The sequence below is a fragment of the Stomoxys calcitrans genome, chromosome 5 (genome assembly GCF_963082655.1).
Source record: "Stomoxys calcitrans chromosome 5, idStoCalc2.1, whole genome shotgun sequence".
In the NCBI taxonomy this organism is placed as follows: Eukaryota; Metazoa; Arthropoda; class Insecta; order Diptera; family Muscidae; genus Stomoxys; species Stomoxys calcitrans.
In genome coordinates, this window is record NC_081556.1 from 63,041,787 (window position 1) to 63,061,405 (window position 19,619).

A 19,619-nucleotide genomic window follows, 5' to 3' on the forward strand; every position below is an offset into this window, starting at 1 on the left:
CGCCATTGAAACCTATCTCTATTCCTAGAATGGAACTAATGGCAGCCATAATTGGTTCGAATGTCAGATTATATAATCAAAGAGCAATCAATTAGAATTAACAAGAGACAATTTTGGTCCGATTCGAAGGATTTACTATATTGGATTCGTTCGGATGCACGGAAATTTAAGCAATTCGTTGCACTCCGTATTGGCGAAATATTGGAAAATTCGACTGTTAAAGAATGGAGATGGGTCCCAACCGCAGATAATGTGGCAGACGAAGGCACAAAGTGGTCCAAGATTCCAGAGTTTGACAGCACGGGCAGATGGTTCATCGGCCCATCATTTTTACGGTCAGAAGAAAGTTGTTGGCCCACAACTACATTTTCAAACACTGATCACAAAGAATTTGAGATTTTGTGTCACGTGGAGGAGAGACACGCTCCAACTTTAACGTTATTTGACATATGTGCTGATCCAACAAGGTTCAGCAAATGGGAAAAGCTGCGACGTACTCAGTCGTACGTCTTGAAATTCTTGAAATCAATTGTTAAACATGACAAGAAATCTGCAGTTTTGAAAATGCTATTAAACATAACCGAGATGCATAGTGTTGAATTACTGATATTCCGAAACTGTCAAGAAGAGGCCTTTATCGAAGAAATAAGTTGTTTAAAACTAAAAACCAAACAAATCTCCCGAAAAAGTTTACTCTTTAAATGTTCACCATATCTGGACGAAATGGGAGTACTGCGAATGAAAGGGCGAATTGACGTGGCAGAAAGTGTATCCATGGAAACAAAACGACCTGTGATTCTCCCACGGAAACACATCGTTTCAAAACTTCTGGTTGACTTTTATCATCGACGTTACCATCATCACCACAATGAAATCGTTGTTAACGAAGTTCGGCAGAAGTATTGGATACCGGGACTGCGAGCACTAGTGCGCTCTGTTGCGAAAGATTGTCAGGCCTGCAAAAACAAACTTGTGATGCCTTGTTCTCCAGAGATGGGCGACCTACCTTCAGAAAGAGTAGCTGCATTTACTCGTCCATTTACGTACACTGGCGTTGACTATTTTGGACCATTCGATGTGACAGTTGGGCGTCGACGAGAAAAAAGGTGGGGTGTACTCTTCACCTGTTTAACAGTTAGAGCCATTCACTTGGAGATTGCACCATCTCTCTCTACGGACTCGTTTATGTTGGTTTTTGGGCAGTTTGTCAGCCGACGTGGTACTCCTAAACGAATACTATCAGACAATGGGACAAACTTTCGAGGGGCAAGTCGTTTGTTGTCAAAAGAAATAGAAAATATCTCTGCAAACGAATTGGAATACAGTTATCCAGAGATTGAATGGCGTTTTATACCACCGGCTTCTCCGCATATGGTTGGCGCATGGGAGAGGATGGTTCGGTCAGTGAAGTCTGTCTTAATGGAGATATTACCTCATGCAAGTTTGAGAGAAGAGACTCTGAGAGCAGCGATGGCAGATGTTGAGAATATAATTAACTCAAGACCGCTCACTTATGTTCCACTCGAAACTGAAGAGGCCGAAGCATTGACTCCGAACCACTTTTTGCTCGGCTCTTCAAGTGGCATACGCGAAAGGGGGAGTGAAGACGATGGTGGAAGTATTTTGTTTAAACATTTTAAAATTGCTGGTCAATTGGCAGACCAATTTTGGAAGCGATGGGTGAGAGAGTACTTGCCAAATCTAACTAGGCGCTCCAAATGGTTCACGAAAAGTCCCGAGCCCATTGTCATTGGAGACATTGTAATTGTAGTCGACGAAAGCAGCAAGAGAGGATTGTGGCCAAAGGGTGTGGTAATAGACGTACACAAAGGTAAAGATCAACAAGTGCGCAGTGCGGTGGTTAAGACAATGAAAGGCCTCGTCACTCGGCCTGTAGTAAAATTGGCAAAACTGGATGTCATGAAGTAAACCCCAAGCTTTCAGCACGAGGCTTACGAGGGGGGGAATGTTGCGTGGTGCACTAATTATGCACTCTGCCCACTAACTACGCATATGATTACAAGACGTCATCTCATTTTTGGCAGTCTGGTACTCGACTAGCTGAGCATCTGTCATAGGCAATCAGCGATGACTCTGTCCTTTTGCAGATGAATCTACATGTGAATGGTCGTCAACCATTGCTAGTAGGAAGTATTTTTTTAATATTGCCAAACAAATTGAGAGAAGTGCGCCAGACTAAGCCCCAGCCAAACACAAATGTAAGATGACACCGTGAACAGTTACATTTAAGCGTGAATTAAATATATATATGAATTTTAGATTTTAGTGTTGTCACCAATTGAAATAAAATCAGTTTTGGATCACTCAAAATAAGTGTTTTCCTAGCCTGGGCGCTACATCTCGCAATACATTCCATGAATAAGTAGCTTATCGGTCACACTAAAATGAGTCGATCCCATGGCGTCCGGTTGAGCGCACCGGATTGACCCAATGAAACCTTCATCGGCAAGGGCTGCCGCCTCAATGTACGTGTTCGTCTTTTTTTTTGTCATGGGAGAGGCACATCCCGGAGTGCCTTCTCCACACGCTTCTGGTCCGTGCCGGGCTTAAAAGGGACTCCGGACCCTGGTTCTGTTCGGTGTACCAGAACCGCCTCCATCATCGGTGGGTGTCGGTGCGGTGTAACCGGTTCATGGAGTGGGTACATTTCCGATCTAGCTCTGGCCTCACTTCACTACGGGAGTGTAGTCATACTGGATATGTTGCAAGGTGCTGTACGAACATAGCCAGCAGTGAGTCACAAGCGTTGTCGCCATCTGCATACTCGTCGTCGGACTATGTGACTAGGACTAGGGGACTTTAATGCGCGTCACACTTCATGGCATTCTCCCCTAAGTAACGACCAGCGTGGCAAAGCAGATTGAAGGCTCGACGTTTTGCACGGTGAATGAGAATGCACCCACTAGGATTTCGAGGAGGTGCAGCTGCTCGCCAGACATTTACATTGCATTCCCTGGCCCTTGAGTGACGTATCCTGGCTAGCCGTCATCTCTTTGGGGTCAAACAACCTCCCCATAATTCTCACCATCGACCGACCACCCGACTTCATAACCTATGAGCGCCGGACGTTTATCAATCTGAAGAAGTCCGATTGGGCTGGCTCAAGAGAGTATACCAATCGCCGCTTCAGTGAACTCCAACCCCCCTCGAGTGTGGTAGTGACCGAGAGGAAATTCCGAAACATCATTAACGCAGCAGCCGCTCGCTTTATACCAGCCGGTCGAATACCCCAAGCGCTGCCCAATTTCCCGGCGCAGGCACTCGCAGACGTGCGTAATGGGATTCGTTTATGGACCCTACTAACCCCAGAATCAGCGAGCTGAATCTGGTAATAAACAGGGTAGTCAACGAACATAAGCGGAATTTGTGGCTGGAACACCTGGAGCAACGTAACTTAGGCACCGGTTTAGGCAAGCAGTGGTCTACTGTTAAGTCACTCTCGAACACCGGTAGACGGGATGACAGGACCTCAGTCACTTTTGGCGACGTAACCGTGACTGATCCGAAGTGATGCGCCAGGTTGTTTTGTTCAATTTAATGTGCATCCCGAGATCGACAAGAGAGGAGAGGAGAGCCATTCGCCGTATCCGTGGTCTCCGAGCCGATGGACAGCCATCACAATATACTGCGGGCGAAGTTGCGAATGTCATCCGTGGCGCCAAATCATCCAAGGCGTTGGACCCCGCCGGAATCTCTACATTGATGTTGAAGAATCTGGACCTATGCCGTGGCTTCAATCGGCCTGGGCCATGTGATAGGACGATCCTCGTGCCACTGGACCTATGGAAGACATTCGACACGCCAACACGTCCCTCCAGCCAGGCTTGAAACGCTGGGTCGCGAATTATCTGTGTGGACGCCAGTCATTTGTGGAATTTAGAGATAAGAAGTCGAAGCACCGTAGAGTGAAACAGGGAGTTCACCAGGGCGGGGTGATATCTCCGGCACTGTTTAGCCTCTGCCTATTTTTTTAACAATTTTTTAAATTCAAAATATTTGAAAAAATTCTTACGTCAATATAATATTCATATTCATAATTTATATAAAATTATGAATATGCCCGGTCGCTTCGCTGTCCCCGATGGTACACTCAATATCAAGGTGTACCTGTATCGCAACTTTAATAGCTTTGGCCTTATCCGTAAAGTAAGAACATTTGGGCACTAAGACTTTTAAAATATTTTAGTGCCAATAAAAAAAAACCCTCTAGCCGGCCGATAAATACTGTCAAGGTCTAACTGTATTGCAAATAAAGTATAATTTTGTACGTTTTAGTACCTAAATGTACAAATTTCAAAACAATCTTCTAGTCATCCGTTACATACTGCCAAAATGTACCTGTATCCCTAATTTAACTGATGTAGCTCAGTCTGTAAATAAAGTACCACTGTGTACGTTTTAATACCAAAATGAACGAATATCAAAAAAATCTTCTAGTCGCTCGGTACATAGTGCCTACATGTTACTGTATTCCAAATTTCAGAGCTGTAGCTCAATCCATAAAGTAGGTGTATTGTACGTTTTAGTACCAAAATGTGGGAATATCAACAAAATCTGCTAGTCACTTGGTACATACTGCCAAGATGTGCCTGTATCCCAAATATCAGATCTGTACCTATCTTTAAAGAAAACACTAAATTGTACTAATTACAGCAATTAAGTACTTTTTATACCACACCTGGTACGATTTCATATTTGGTACAACTTATCGTATATTTTTCAAGATTTTTGTTTCTACAAGTCCAACAACGCTTTTGGCATCCTAATTTAGGTTGCCATAGTATACCTAAATTCCAAAATTCAAAGCTATAGCTCAATTAACAAAAAAAGGTACGAACAAGTAAAGACCCACATTCGTGCCAAATTTCATGACTCTAGCTATAGCCGTTTGGGCTGGGCGTTGAACAGTCAGTCAACCAATCAAAAAGATAGACGCACTTTAAAATTAACTGATAGACTCGGTCGTGTTCCTTTGGACATGTGATCTTGTTAATGCAGATTCCATTAAGAACCAATGGTTACTTCTCTCCTACGACCCCATACTGCAGTAAGGGACCTCCGTTTTTGCCGAGTCTGCAGTTAGGCGACACCACTTCATAAAGGATATTTCACGGCGAATACCTTTCAAAAGTCGCCAGCATTGGGAGTTAAAGGAAACAGATATCAAAAGTTGTTCCTTAATGGAATGTTCACGGACAAATTTGCATTTTGTCATGCAAAGCCATCAGGCCAACTAAAATAACATAACATAAAGTTAAAAACTACTTAATAACGAATCGTTTGATCTTAAACATACATTTAAAACGCGTCACACTATGGTTGGTGTTGTTGTATCTTCTGGCTTTACTTTTCCATTGCAAAGAAAAAATTCTTTGATCAATAAGCTCGTCTCGAAAGAGAAATAGAAAATGGGAAATATAAAATAAATTGATCTTCGCCTTAACAAGCAACAAAACTGCCGTCGTCTGGCGTTCGAAGCCATTGACACAACACATCACATAGACACATAGATCAGCAATGTTCAGCCCTTCACGGTAGCGTTGATGCCAAGTCACACGCATCCAGTATTGCCGTTTCGGCTTTTTCTACCAAATTTGCACGGATGGATTTGTAAATTTTAGGAATTGGTCGGATGAGCGGTTCAAATCTATTTTGGTAGATTTTCAATTTGATCGTCAATTTTTTTCTTAGTAGAATAGCGTAAAAAATTTTATCAAAACTTCTTTCTTTGGGAAATTGTTTATAAAATTTTTTTCTTTAGAGTAAATTTTTAAGAAATTTTAAATTGTGGTCGGCTAGTTGAAGATTTGGTAGGTTTTTTGAACATTTTGGGCGGAAATTATTTTCGGTTTTGGCAACACTGCTTCCTTGGTGGTGAATAAATGCGCTTGCAGAGACTCTAGAAGAGAAAATCGGACGATATATATATATATATATATATATATATATATATATGTGTATATATATATAGAATTTTATTAATGTCGAAAGTCAAGAGAAAATCTTTCCAGCCTAATTTCGGTAGAATCGGTTAACAAGTGAATATTTTACTGCAAATCGGAAAAATGCAAACTTTGCCCATGAACATTCCACTAAGGAACAGGGGCAAACTTCTCACATATCAATGAGTGCAGTCCGATTCAAGTTTTAAGCTCAATGATAAGGGACCTCCTTTTTATGGCCGAGTCCGAACGGCGTGCGACACCTCTTTCGAGAGAAGTTTTACATGGAATAGTACCTCACAAATGTTGCCAGCATTAGGAGGGGAAAACTACCGTAGAAAATTTTTTCTGATGGTCTCGCCAGGATTCGAACCCAGGCGTTCAGCGTCATAGGCGGACATGCTAACCTCTGCGCTACGGTGGCCTCCAAATCGAACTACAAATCGGACGAACATATATATGGAAGCTATATCTAAATTTTCCAATATCAATAGGCCGAAAAACATGCCTGTACCAAATTTGAAGACGATCGGATAAGAGCTTTATCGAACCAGAAAGTGATTCTGAGTCGATCGGTTTGCTTATCAATGGGTCTATCCCTCTTCCTTCTGGGTGATACAAATAAATTCACTAAGTTATGATACCCTGTACCACAGTAGTGGAGTAAGGTATAAAAAACCCCAAACGTTATGGCGTGCCAAACTGCACATGTGAACCGAAGAAGTTTATTAGGGCCGTCGCCCTATTACAGGTTTGTCGTGGCATACTGGCACCGGATGGCTATGAGCACCACACGGTTTGAAACTGTAAGCTCCGATTTCTGTGGTGTTCATCGTCATAACGAGAAGCACACTTGGGTGATACCGTGCGCGTCCACAAGTTGCGGACCACAAGTCGGACAATCAGCGATATCGAGTGGAGAATCTCAGTGAGAAGTCGGGCAGCACCAGCTCTTGCCTAGATACTGAGTGCCTTTGATACTTGATATGACAAGGCGATTATTGGCGCCTTTAAAAAAACAATGGTCATGACGTTCCCGCGGCGGTCTGTTTCATGGACCGGAATGAGCCTGCTTACTTTGGAGCTTGATGAGAAACGCTATATCCACATAATGTGGCTACAACAACAACAGGTATGTACATCCACATATGGTTAGGTTAGGTTGAAATAAGGGTGCGGATATTAATTCGCCCATGCCACTATGGACATAAACCTAAGCCAGTAATCGGCTTATTGTGTTGTTATTATTATGCCCCCTTTAACTTTAACCAGTTCCAAATGTCTGCAAAATAAATAAATTCGACTTCTATGGACTCAAGGCCTTAAATAGGGAAACGGTCTATGACTTTTACATCAAAAATTACCAATCGGCAAAATTTTATTATTTGTACTTTTGGTTGGTTTTTCTTTTGTTTGAACCGTTGAGTGGAGCGGACGTTTTGTTATTTCGCAAGAATTTTTCTGTAACTCGTAAAAGGTCATTATATTTGGAAGAAAAATTTAAGTCAATCAAAGATAGCTAGGATAGTGGTATCCATTAGACGGTTGATGATCTGCGTTTGTTTCAAGTGGCTTAAAATGGACTCCAAAGAACCAACAGCTGCGGTGTTGGTATCACGCCGTAGCATGTTCTCTGCTACTGAAACCTCGACTGGGTGGAGCGGGATCCACTAGCAGATGACTGATCAGCAGAAACTTTTGTCGAAGACACCTGGTTCGAGGTGTCTTCGCAAGCCTAAAATTTGTCTAGCCCATCGGCTTTCCCCGGCAAACCAGCGAGCTCTTTAAGAGGTTGGAATAATAAAAGGCGCATCGCTCTCAGGATTATTGAGATGTATTGTGCGAATGATCCTAAGAGTCTCACTAATAGAGCGAGAGACTCCCTAAATTGGGCTCGGGAATTCGCAGACAGGCTACCCCAAAGACTACACGTCTAGATTCAGAAACTGCACCGCCAGTCAGCCAACAGGCTGCGGTCGTCTGGAGGGCATCTCATGCCTTAAAGAACTAGGGCGAACAATAGTAATTTGGGACAGTTTGGTGGTGGCAGTTTTCGACAAGGGAGAAGAACAGGACTGCATACCTAGAAATAATAGGAGTGCGATCGTCAATGGACTGTCATTAGTATACTCCGATGTTTTTGCGGAATTTCCTTGATTTCCTCCAGTTTGGAACTATGCAGACAAGTATAAGGGTCGATACAAACTAATTACTTTCGGGGGTCAACGCTCTATTGAAATGTATCGTTGCGCCCTAAGAAAGATTGGCGATATCTAGCCAGACGGAGCGCTGGATTTGGTGAAGAAGAAAGAGATTCCTTCTCGACCAATGGCACCCGCTTGAATACCAAGAATTCCCTCAGATCCCGAATCCATACTTGGGAGACTAATGCTAATGCACATCAACTGACATGGGACAATCCCATGGCAGCCCGTTATTCGTACCGGATTGACCCGATGGAGTCCTTCATCGGTAAGGCCTGCCGCCTCACTGTACAACACACTGCAACAACAATAACAGACAGGGAAGTTCGGATATCAACAAAAAGGGATGAGCTGCTTATGGAATATATTATAAGTTGAGATTCCATTGTAGGATATTGTCCGGCGTTAGATCATTGTTTAATGCTTTCTATTCAAAAACAAAACATTTAAAAAGTCAGCAAAAAGTGTTTTGTTGCTAGAAGCATTTTACTGGTTTGCTTTATCGCGATTTCATTTTCAACCAAGAAAAGTCATCAGAAGGAGATGTCAAATGGATGGATCATGGTGCTTTACAACCATTCCAACTAGAGTAGGTTGTAAAGCACACATCGGAATTTGAACGGGGCTCTTTAAGTCGACTTGTTTCATAAGCGCAATAGAAAACAAATCAAATCTTACTTCCCTTATTCAAATCCAACTTATCCAACGATGCTAATAGCAACAAACTCTCCGCGGGGCTGTAGACCCCGGATATATCTGAGGCCTCTAGGCTACAGAAGATCCTATCCTCGAAACCTTTTACGATGAGATATATTCAGAAGTTCTCTCGCTGTCAAGGAATATACATTGGTAGCATTTCTTGACATTGAAGGTGTTTTCAATAATGTAAAACCGACGTCAATCATGAAGGAGCTAGAGTTTCTAGAAATCCCCACTACCGTAAGAAATCTGTAGATCTAAAAAGAAGGAAACAACTCAAGGAGGTGTACCGTCCCCTCAACTTTGAAATATGCAAAATGCAAATTTTGTCCATGAACATTCCACTAGGGAACAGGGGCAAACTTCTCACATATCAATGAGTGCTGTCCGATTCAAGTTTAAGCTCAATAAGGGGCCTCTTTTTTATAGCCAAGTCCGAAGGTCGTGCCGCAGTGCGACACCACTGACAAAATTTTTTTTCTGATGGTCTCGCAAGGATTCGAACCCAGGCGTTCAGCGTCATAGGCGGACACCTCTGCGCTACAGTGGCCGCCACTTTGAAATATAGCCATTAACAATATATAATCGTCTCTGGAAGAAAAAGGTGTAAAAGTGGTCGCGTATCCAGATCACGGTAAGGGGAAGTTTCCCAGCACTCTTAGAGATATACTTCAGGAAGATCTACGTGCGACGGCGAAGTGGGCTACCGCAAGTGTTCTAGGCGTAAATCCGTGTAAGACAAAAGTAATTCTTTTCAGAAGGAGATACAAGTTACCTTCAGTGACATCTGTTTTATTGGGAGGAGAGAAAGTCCATTTACTGAATTCGCAAAATACCCGGGTGCTTTGCTAGGCAGGAAGCTACACCCAATGCCTCTGGATACTGTGGATAGACAAATTGCTGCGACCTCTGCTGTAGGGCCAAGGGCGCTTTCTCTTCCTCTAACGACATGTAAGCTAATTCTTCAAAACCAGACCCAATGGGCAACGAATGTAGATGGTCACAAAAGGGGAATTGTGAGCATTCCAAAATTATGTGGACCAATCTAGACTTGAAAAGAGCTACCGCTCAGTCGTAGTGTCTATCACGAAAGGTTACTGTCTGATCGGAAAACATGCTGACAGACATGTGGTGAACACACCAAGCACACCGTATAAACTTTCAAACATGTCGGAGCAAATATCATGGTTAAGGAAAGTTTTTATACAATGAGTGGGTCTCTTCTATCGTATACAGAAATTTTACAGAATTTTTTCCTTACATTATGTGAAGACAAAGGAAATCCATAGACTCACAGCAATTTGTTCAAAAAAGCTCTTGAAGATGGGAGAAATATCAAATTCTCAATAATTCATGTGTGAGTGCACAAAAAAACCCGGTTTTTGACAAACTCTTTCCAACATTTTGGCCGGTATCTCACGAATAAATGTCATTTGAAGCGAACTTGTCTGTATAGACATGAGCTTTAACATGGCTCCACAGAAAGTAGTCTTTAGGCGTTAAATCGCACGATCTAGTCGGCCAATTGACCGGTCCCGAACGTGAAATAAAATGTTCACAGGACTCGCCTCTCAATAAGTCAATTGTTACGCGTGCTGTGTGGCATGTGGCATCGTCTTGTTGCGGCAAAAAAAGTTGGATATCATCTCACGGTACCGCTCACCATTCAAAGTTACGTTACGATTCGCATCATCTTTGAAGAAGTACGGTCCAATGATGCCTTCAGCCCATAAACCGCACCAAAATGTGACTTTTTCAGGATGCATTGGTACCTCTTGCAATGCTTCTGTCTGGCTCGTCTACACTCCAAAATCGCGAATTCCGCTTAAGCACGCGATGAACTTTCTTAACAGAGCACGCATTTTGGTAATAAAATTCAATAATTTGCAAGCGTTGTTCGTTTGTAAGGCGATTCATGGTTAATTTATAGACCAAACTGAAGATATTTGACAGTGAAACAAAACACCTAACGTGAGTGAGCTGTTTAAACCTGTGTTGCTAAAAAGATAATAGCTAAAAATTCACTCTTTACAAACCTTGCCTTGTCTTACATAACATACAAAATTTCACCCAAATCGGTTAAAAATTGCGCATTCAAATGCTCCAGTCGTCAAATCGGGTGATCGGTTTTTATAGCAGTTGTATCAAAACATGGCCCATTTACAATCTCAACTAATAAAAACAAGAGTTTGTACAAAATGTGAAGCAACTAACTTTATTCCTTCGGAAATTAGCTTGGTTTCCAGGTAACTATTTTTTTCTAATTACTATTTTAGATAATCCCATGGCAGCCGTTTGTACGTACCGGATTTGATCTGATGAAGTCCTTCATCGGCAAGGGCTGCCGCCTCAGTGTACAACACACTGCTACAACAACTAATAATTTAGAGTTTTATTCGAGGTCGAGCCAAAATTGCTCAACTCCGCAACCCGGGTAAAAAAAGATACTTAACCATTTCCGAAACTTGAGTACCCACTCCCACGGATATTTTACAATTTAGATTTTAAGCAACATAAACAATGGATTAACAAAGATCTTCAGTGATAAAAAGTAAAATCGTACAATGGACGCCTTACACAGTACTTAACTACCTGGATCGCCAAGTTTATTTTGTATTTTATACTGTTATTAGAAACAATAGGAAAGAATGGGGGATAAGAAATGCGTCTTTCATAGCGTGGGGAACAGAGAAAGTTTTCAAGCACACTTGTTCAGCGACACGATTTATGTTGATGCTTTTGTTTGGGTGGATGAACGGGAGCAAGTCCAGTTTACGGGCCCCTCGCCAAATGAGGTAATTTGTTTTCAGGTGATAGAGAGTTCGATCTGCTGAATGAAAATGTGCAAAATTCCATGAGATATGGGCCTTTAAAGTTCAAAATGTAAATGCTTGGATAAAATAAAAACCATCCTGTAGACTTTTTAAACCGCTTCAGACAATATGAAACATTTTAAAAAAATCTTTAAAACTTTGTTGGTTTTAAAGATAATAGTAACATTTTGAACAATTTTTTTTCGAAAAACGGCCATTTACTCAAAATTTTCCTATAAAAAGTAAGCTAAACTACTTTTGATTACAATAGGCACTTCGCCCCTCAGTTTTCATTTGATTTATAATTCACCTTTCAAACGTATAACAAAACTAAAAATACATCAATATAACTTTTTAATAACGAAATTTACATTTTCTCCTTTTCCATTTCCTTTTCCATGTCCAACAGTGGGAAAAAGTCGAAAGTATTTTAATTAAAACTCTCTTTGCCATCAAAATTTGGTCAAATTTGACGGCCTTTGGCCGGATTTAAGATTTTCTCTTCCACTAAATGTCCAACAGTGGGTAAAAGTCAAAAGTATTTTTAGCAAGTCCGCCTATGACGCTGAACGCCTGGGTTCGAATCCTGGCGAGACCATGCTGGCAACATTTGTGAGGTACTATGCCATGTAAAACTTCTCTGCAAAGAGGTGTCGCACTCTGGCACGCCTTTCGGACTCGGCTTTAAAAAGGAGGCCCCTTATCATTGAGCTTAAACTTGAATCGGACAGCACGCATTGATATGTGAGAAGTTTGTCCCTGTTCCTTAGTGGAATGTTCATGGGCAAAATTTGCAATTTTATTAAAACTCTTTGCCATAAAAAGTTGGACTTTTTTAAATTTAGCAAAGCTTATAAATTATATATGAAGTTAGAGGTCAGGGGAGCAAATTTAAAGTCGTAAGAAAAAATATATAGCTAATAATATTTTCACAATATTTGAATAAAAAATTTAATTTTTTGCTTACAACTCACAAACTAAAAATGATATTCAAACAAAATTTGTCTTGAAACAAGCTTTCTAATGATGTCAAATGGGATGGAAAACCTGAGAGCTTTGACTGCCCCTTTCGAGGCCTATTTCTCAAGACCCAGTTCCGTCCCGCGGGAATTTTTCATATCGTTGGAATCAGCCGGAGAATTTTGGCCGACATTATTAAATCTGATAGTCTAGGTAGTGCATCAGCCAACATCAATATGTAGACGGACAATTATGTTAAGCAAAATTTTTTAGGCGTGACATTTCATTACCAAAAAGACAATAAGAGAATTTATTTGGTGTAAGGCATGAAATCAATCGATTTCGAGTGGTCCAACAGCGTAAACATTTTAAAGAAGCTTTTATACATTGTTAATGATTTTGGTGTCCCAAATATCGAAAAAGTAAAATCTAGTTAATTCAATTAAATTTCTAATGTTAGAAATTAAAGTTTTTTTTTTTTGTTTTCTAAATCTGTAATCTGTATGGTGGGAGACACCTCGAAACTTGGTGTCGAAGATTTTAGAATGAGCGCAGAAGATCGAGGCGCTTGGAACGCTATTCTACGTTCGGCTAGTGGAACAAATGTTCTGTCATAGCCAATTATATTAAGTAAAGTAAATCTGTATTAATTTAGGGCAATTTATGTAGCTTCATTCCAATCAGACTTGTTCATTTCCACATTGAACAAATCAACTCAATCATTTCATTTTCATTTCATTTCATTTATTAACCAAATATGTAATATAAAGCCAATAAGGCCCATAAAATAATTACATACAAACATTTCAGTAACCTGAGTATAACAGATAATTAAATTCATTTCTTAACATAATGAGGTACTTTATTATATTTACCTAATATTTGGCTCCCCAGCCATTAAAAATAAAGAATATAAAAGAAATCCAAATGGAAGCGAGCGATAAATAGGAAGTGGTCCAACAAAGTGCACAAGAAATAGTGCAGCTTTGAAAATCCGATGTAAGAATAGAACAAGGAGAAAAAAATTAACCATCAGCAAAAGAGTTATAAAAACCAAAAATTTTAAACGGAAAACGTTGTTGGAATGGGAAAAGATGCGTAATTCATGAGGCAGTCGGTTCCAGCATCTTGCTACTCTAACAGCATATGATCTCGCATATATGTTTCTTCTAATTCTAGGAATAAATAATTGCGGGTTTCTAGTAGACCGAGAGAATACAAAAATCCTCCTTAGAGGAACAGGTCTAATATTAGCAAAAGCGTTATGAAAAAGTAGTAAATTCCTACACTCAACAAACCTTTTAAATGAGCAATTAAGAAAACGTTTTACAAAGCAAGATATACGATCTCGTCTTCGGACATTGTAGACAAACCGCACAACGGAATTTACAATTCGCCTCAATTTTGTAAAGTTAGCCTGAATAGTACCTGAAAAACCTCCAAACCGTAAAGTATCTGAGACATTAACAGAGAATAAGCCAGAAGCTTTCTCACCTTGAAAGGTAGGTAAACAATAGAAGAATACATTTTACGAAGGCAAGACCAAACCTTCCCTGACAAGGCATCAATATGGTACCTAAAAGATAACTCAGTGTCAACAATAACACCCAAACATCTATGTCGGTCGACAAACTCAATCTCCGAATTTCCAACAAAAATGTTAAGAGATGTGGTAGTAAAGTTTCCAAACATTAGAGCCTTGGATTTAGAGGGATTAATCCTTAAAGCATTGGCAGAAGCCCAGTTAACAACCCTGCCCAAAACCGAATTTATATCATTCTCAAGAATATCAGGTGTTGTAGAACTGGCATTAAAAAGCAAGAAAATGTCATCAGCAAACATAAACGCCTCACAACTCCTACAAGAAGTAAAACGATGCAAATCATTCACGTAAAGTATAAATAAAAGTGGACCCAAGATGGAACCTTGTGGTAGACCAGAATGAAGAGAAAGCATGCTTGAGTTTGCACCGCTCAGAACCACAAACTGAGATCTGTTACTTAAGTAAGAAAGTATCAGTTTGCAGGCAGATGTAGAAAAATTGAAAAAATCACGCAATTTAGTAAGTAATCGAACAAAATTAATAGAATTGAAGGCTTTTGACAAGTCAAGAGAAACCATCACAATGCGTTTTCCGTTATTGGCATTCACTCGGATGGAATCAGTTAGCTTAAGCAGCAAATGAGTGGTGTTGAGTCCTTGGCGAAAGGCATATTGCATATCGTGTATTCGAAGCTGCGATGATTGTAATATTTGATTCTTCATTATGTGTTCAACAATCTTAGACATTGCAGGAAGTATGGAGATAGGCCGTAAATCATCAACCCTTCTAACATGCTTCGCTTTGGGAATCGGTATAACCCTGGCAATCTTCCAAGCCAAGGGAAAAGAAGAAGACATCAGAATAAAATTAACAAGATCCAAAATAACATCGGAAACATAAGGAAAGACGGTCTTGATAAAACGCATTGGAATACCATCCACACCAACTGACCCAGAACTCACCCTACTTATAGCTTCAATAATTTCAAACTCATTCGCACAACAAAACGAAAAGGAAGAGTCAGTCTCTCCTTCACATGAGAATTGAGACCCATCATCGTGCGTTCCACCACCTTCAACAAAAAACTCATTAACTTCGTTCGCATCAAAATCATCATTGAAGTTATCATCACCAACATATCCAGAATGTTTGAGAACTTTCCACATACCAGTTGCATCAAGACCCCAAAAAAGTTTAGAAAAATGGTTGCGTCTTATCCGACGAATAACAGACTTCGCCTTGTTCCTATACTTGCAATACGTTTTCCACTTCTCATCTGATCTACAAGATAGAAATGCAGAATAAGACAAATCCCTTAAAGATCTAGCAAGAACAATCTCTCTAGACTCCATCCACTTGTCATTACAATCACGTATCTTTCTCTTGACTGTAGGAACAAAAGAGAACAAACTATTTAGGAGAGAGGAAACCAGTGCGCATTTAGTATCAACATCCCTGGCGTTGAAGACTGCATAACGGTCGAAATCTTCTAAAGAGGCAAACAAACCAACCCAATCAATATTTTTGTAGTCACGAAACTCAAAAAACTCAGGTGGCTGCTGAAAATTATAATGAAGAGATGCAAATATAAGAGAATGGTCAGAAACGGAGGGACACTGTACTTGGTCCGAATAAGAAATTAAAGAAGGGTTACTAACTAACATGAAATCAATTAAAGAAGTAGACCGGCACCTTAAATCAAAATGTGTAGGTTTGGAATTGTGAACCAAGTTTAAGTTATATCTCGTACAAAAAGAACGACATGAATTCGCCCTAGAAATATTAAAGAGGTTACAATTGAAATCTCCAAGGACAACAACTCCTGCATACCTAGAAAAAAGATCTTTATGACAGCTCTCAAAGTCGTCCAAATCACCTGTCGGTAAGTATACAACACCAAGAAGCAGCTTAACCTCATTTAAGATCAACTCAATAAATAGCGACTCACAACGTGAACCGGACGACTTAAAAACAACTCTATAACGTAACCCATTAGCTATGTACATCGTTACACCTCCTCCCCTACCAGAAATTAGACGGTCATTTCGACATATTTTATATCCGGGTACAGAGATCATGCGGTTCGAAATATCCGATGTAAGCCACGTTTCAGAGACCGCAAATATGTTAAAGAAGTTCTCATTAAGAATAGAACGCAGCTCGTTAATTTTAAAAGGTGGTCATATCAAGCACGTGCCTTAAAAATGAGCGTCCCATTCAGCAGAATCATTCGCAGACCTCTAACCAAAACAAGCATGTGAGTTGTCCGATTGGAACTAGTGCTTCAATCAATTCATTTTTGAATCACAACATTTTCGTTGCGTTTTGAGCGAGTTACATAGACTGGTTTGACTTGTGCACATGATTGATTTTTTCAAAACAGAAGATCAAGCCTACACATTGCTACTCGTTGCAGCTCTCTGGTGGGGAAGTGTATTTCCCATATGTAAAAATATGTTAAACAAACAGCAAACACACGGAAGTCATCCGTGACAATCTCACCACTAAAACGAATGAAAAAATTATGATTTCCAAAAAATCAGGATGTGCGTCCCTGAAGTTGAATGAAAACAAATTAGAGAAATGTGGAAATTACTGATGAATATATTGGATGGGTTGCTAATGGAATGACGAAATTATATGCTGCATTCTTCTGTGGTGAGTAGAAAATAGGCGATATTTTTCTATATTATCACACTTTCTATAAAGACGATGCAAAAACAAAAAGGGAATCTAAAAGCCTGCCGGAGATAAAACCAAAATCCACTCACAATTTTCGTGAGAAAGTAAAGTGTCTTCAGCGCCCATGTTTAAATAGTTTCAATCTAGGGTTTACATTCTTAACAATTTTTTTTGGAAAATTTACATAAATAGATTATATACACAACAAATGAACAAAGGTGATCAGCTCCACTGGCAGATATGCGTATCTAAATACAATGACGGAGATAATGCGTATATAGTTTTTTCAAATCTGGATTAGTTTAAAGATATTATATCTATCTATGTTAAGCTCACAGCAGATCCATTTATCTCAAAATATCCAAGTGAACTTCTACACTTTCACAAATTATCCAAATGTCCCCATACAAAAATCTTATAAAAAGTTTTAACATTTTTACTCATTTCAATGTCACTCGTTCATCATATTTTTACGTTCCTAATTTATATTTGTTTACTCCAGAAAACTCACGATATCCATCTACTGATAAGACAAACAAGGAATTTAGCCAGAAAATTTTTTATTTACCCAAAATAATTTTTTTTTTTTTTTGGACTTTAATTGAAATGGCAGAGTACGACTCTATATGCCAGGTTGTACTTCCGAAGTTGGTGTCCCCACCAACTGTATATAAAAACACGTGTAATAAAATTACAGAATTAAAAACAATGTACAGTTATAACTGTACTGAGTATAACGATGACTATGCACCGAATCCCGAAGCGTCCACTTCAGACGAATTCTAAATGCAAAGTGCCCAAAATAATTGATATGACCGACGAGTTTTTTAAGATTTGCCCATCTGTACATTGAGTAGAGAGAAATAGTAAGGATGGATTTACACGAGGTGCCTTGAATATTTATCAAGGGTACGCTCAAAAGGTAGGGTCACTTGCGTTGATTGCAATAAGCCTAGTACTATGTTCACGGCACGGCATGGCTGAATTATTTAAAATTTGTCTCTTAGGCAAATCTATACAAGGTCCTGGTAAGGTCATGCCATTAGCACACCAACAAAAAACTACCCCCAACAAAACTACCTTGTGTTTTATATATGAAATTTCATTATTATAACACTGTTTTGCTGCTTATGTGTGGAATATCGGATTAAATATTTTTGTTTTTAGATTCTAGAAAAACGTAACAGCTTTGTTAACAAGCATTTGAAATTTAGATGTATTTCAAAATCAAACCAAAAATAAAAAAAAATTGTACTCGGCTGTTCGCATGACCTCACCTTTAAAGTGCATCCTGATATAAGGTAAAGTCATTAGCCCAGCTGTTGAAATTTTCTTATTCCAGAGTTGAGAGCAAATCGTACTAGAACGTCAAATGCTATTTTTGGATTTTAAAGGTTTGTTACATTTTGTTTCCTTTTTCACATCTTTATTGTTTGAATTTATAATTTACACACTTATATTCATAAATCTCTTGTTCTTGTGATTGCTACGCATGATAATGCAAATAAAAACTAGAATGTCAATTAGGAAGTATCTAGAAATTTGACAGCCTAGTGGGAATTTGCGCCACCATTCCCACAGGGTAGTGTAGTTGATTTCGTTGTTGTTGAGCTAATGACTTTGCCTTGTATAAATTTGTGTAGTCAACACACACATGCGTGTAAACGAATATGCGAGAAAGAAGATAACAACAAAGAGAATCCAAACAAAATTCTAATATCCTCAAACCTGGCCGACTGTTAACAGCTGTTCATGTGAGACTTGAATCGACACCAAGGAAAGACAAAACTGTGATTGTTTAAGTTTGCGTTGCTAAAATTATATTGGTATATGACGTTGGTGCATTTTCTATGTCATTGCTCGGCTTTCGCTGCTAACAGATACCGGCACTTAGTTGGGGACACAATACCAGACAAAGATGTGGCATGGAAAACAATTAAGGATTTTGTTAGTAGCACGGAATTCCTAACTAAAAATTTCTTTTTCGAGGTTACTTTTTTAGTATTTAGAGCGCACAACAAGCCGATTACTGGCTTAGGAGTATGTACATATGTATGTAAGCGCATGGGACTGATTAATATCCGCCCTCTTTTCAAAATAACCTAACCATATGACAATTGTAATGAAAGGGATAACAATTAATCAAGTTTTTTTTCGTCGCTCAAGCAAAACGGTGGCAGTAACAAGGCCTGAAGGCTTTTGATGAACATTAATAAAATATAACATGAACAAGTTAATAATATATGAATACACCAGTATCCACAAACCTTAAGGCCAAAACGGAATGAGCGCTTTGAGGAGCGTTGCGTTGAAAAATGAAACTCTGCAAACAAATGTCAAGGAAGTATAGCGCAAAAGTTCAAACATTTTCGACTTTCACGCCTGAAATTTCTATTTTACGTTTAGCAACACAATGACGCTCGATTGCAGTCGTTAAAATAGAAAATTCTTTAACTTTTGTGCGTTGTTTTTGTGGGATTTGTTTTTCAGAGTTGTATTTTTCAACGCTTCTCAACGGCGTTTATGCAGTTTTAAAGTAGGTTTATTTGACAATACTATAAAGGAATTCTGTCAAGTGAACACACTTTAAAGCTAAAATAAATTTTTTGATAGGGTATTATTTTTCTTTTGATGCGGTTCAAACCATTTTTTACAACGAGAACGAGAGGAAAATGCGACAAATCCTCAGCTTAAATGATTTTCCAAACATCACTATAAACAGTCTCATCAAACACGTAAATGAAAAACCTTCCAA

At 39.4% G+C, this 19,619-nt stretch overlaps 2 protein-coding genes and 1 long non-coding RNA gene across 6 annotated transcripts in view; 1 reads left to right on the forward strand and 2 right to left on the reverse strand.

Moving 5' to 3' along the window:
* LOC106092843 (death-associated inhibitor of apoptosis 2) overlaps positions 1-19,619 on the reverse strand; it is an 84,230-nt gene that overhangs the window by 56,976 nt on the left and 7,635 nt on the right. The window contains exon 1 of one of the 4 annotated variants that reach the window (XM_059369242.1): positions 17,662-17,741. The exons of 1 other annotated variant lie outside the window; for it this stretch is intronic. In XM_059369242.1, coding sequence (XP_059225225.1) covers positions 17,662-17,714 — 53 coding nt within the window. In that variant the 5' untranslated portion in view covers positions 17,715-17,741. Of the gene's footprint in view, positions 1-17,200; positions 17,227-17,375; positions 17,428-17,661; positions 17,742-19,619 lie in introns of those variants that run through there. 2 more of the 4 variants (XM_059369245.1, XM_059369244.1) reach the window with 2 other exon arrangements.
* LOC131997746 (uncharacterized) lies at positions 61-2,334 on the forward strand. The gene is made up of 2 exons (XM_059369241.1): positions 61-2,219; positions 2,281-2,334. Exon 1 carries the CDS (start codon positions 61-63, stop codon positions 1,927-1,929), a length of 1,869 nt encoding a protein of 622 aa, XP_059225224.1. The 3' UTR covers positions 1,930-2,219; positions 2,281-2,334.
* On the reverse strand, positions 4,709-5,913 carry LOC131997747 (uncharacterized). The gene is made up of 2 exons (XR_009398389.1): positions 5,318-5,913; positions 4,709-5,254 (listed from the first exon to the last, which is right to left on the reverse strand). It is a non-coding gene; the product is annotated as an uncharacterized LOC131997747 (long non-coding RNA).

Bases quoted from the DNA above. Each gene is read 5' to 3' on its own strand.
- LOC131997746 (XM_059369241.1), top strand. From the start codon at position 61: ATGTCAGATTATATAATCAAAGAGCAATCAATTAGAATTAACAAGAGA.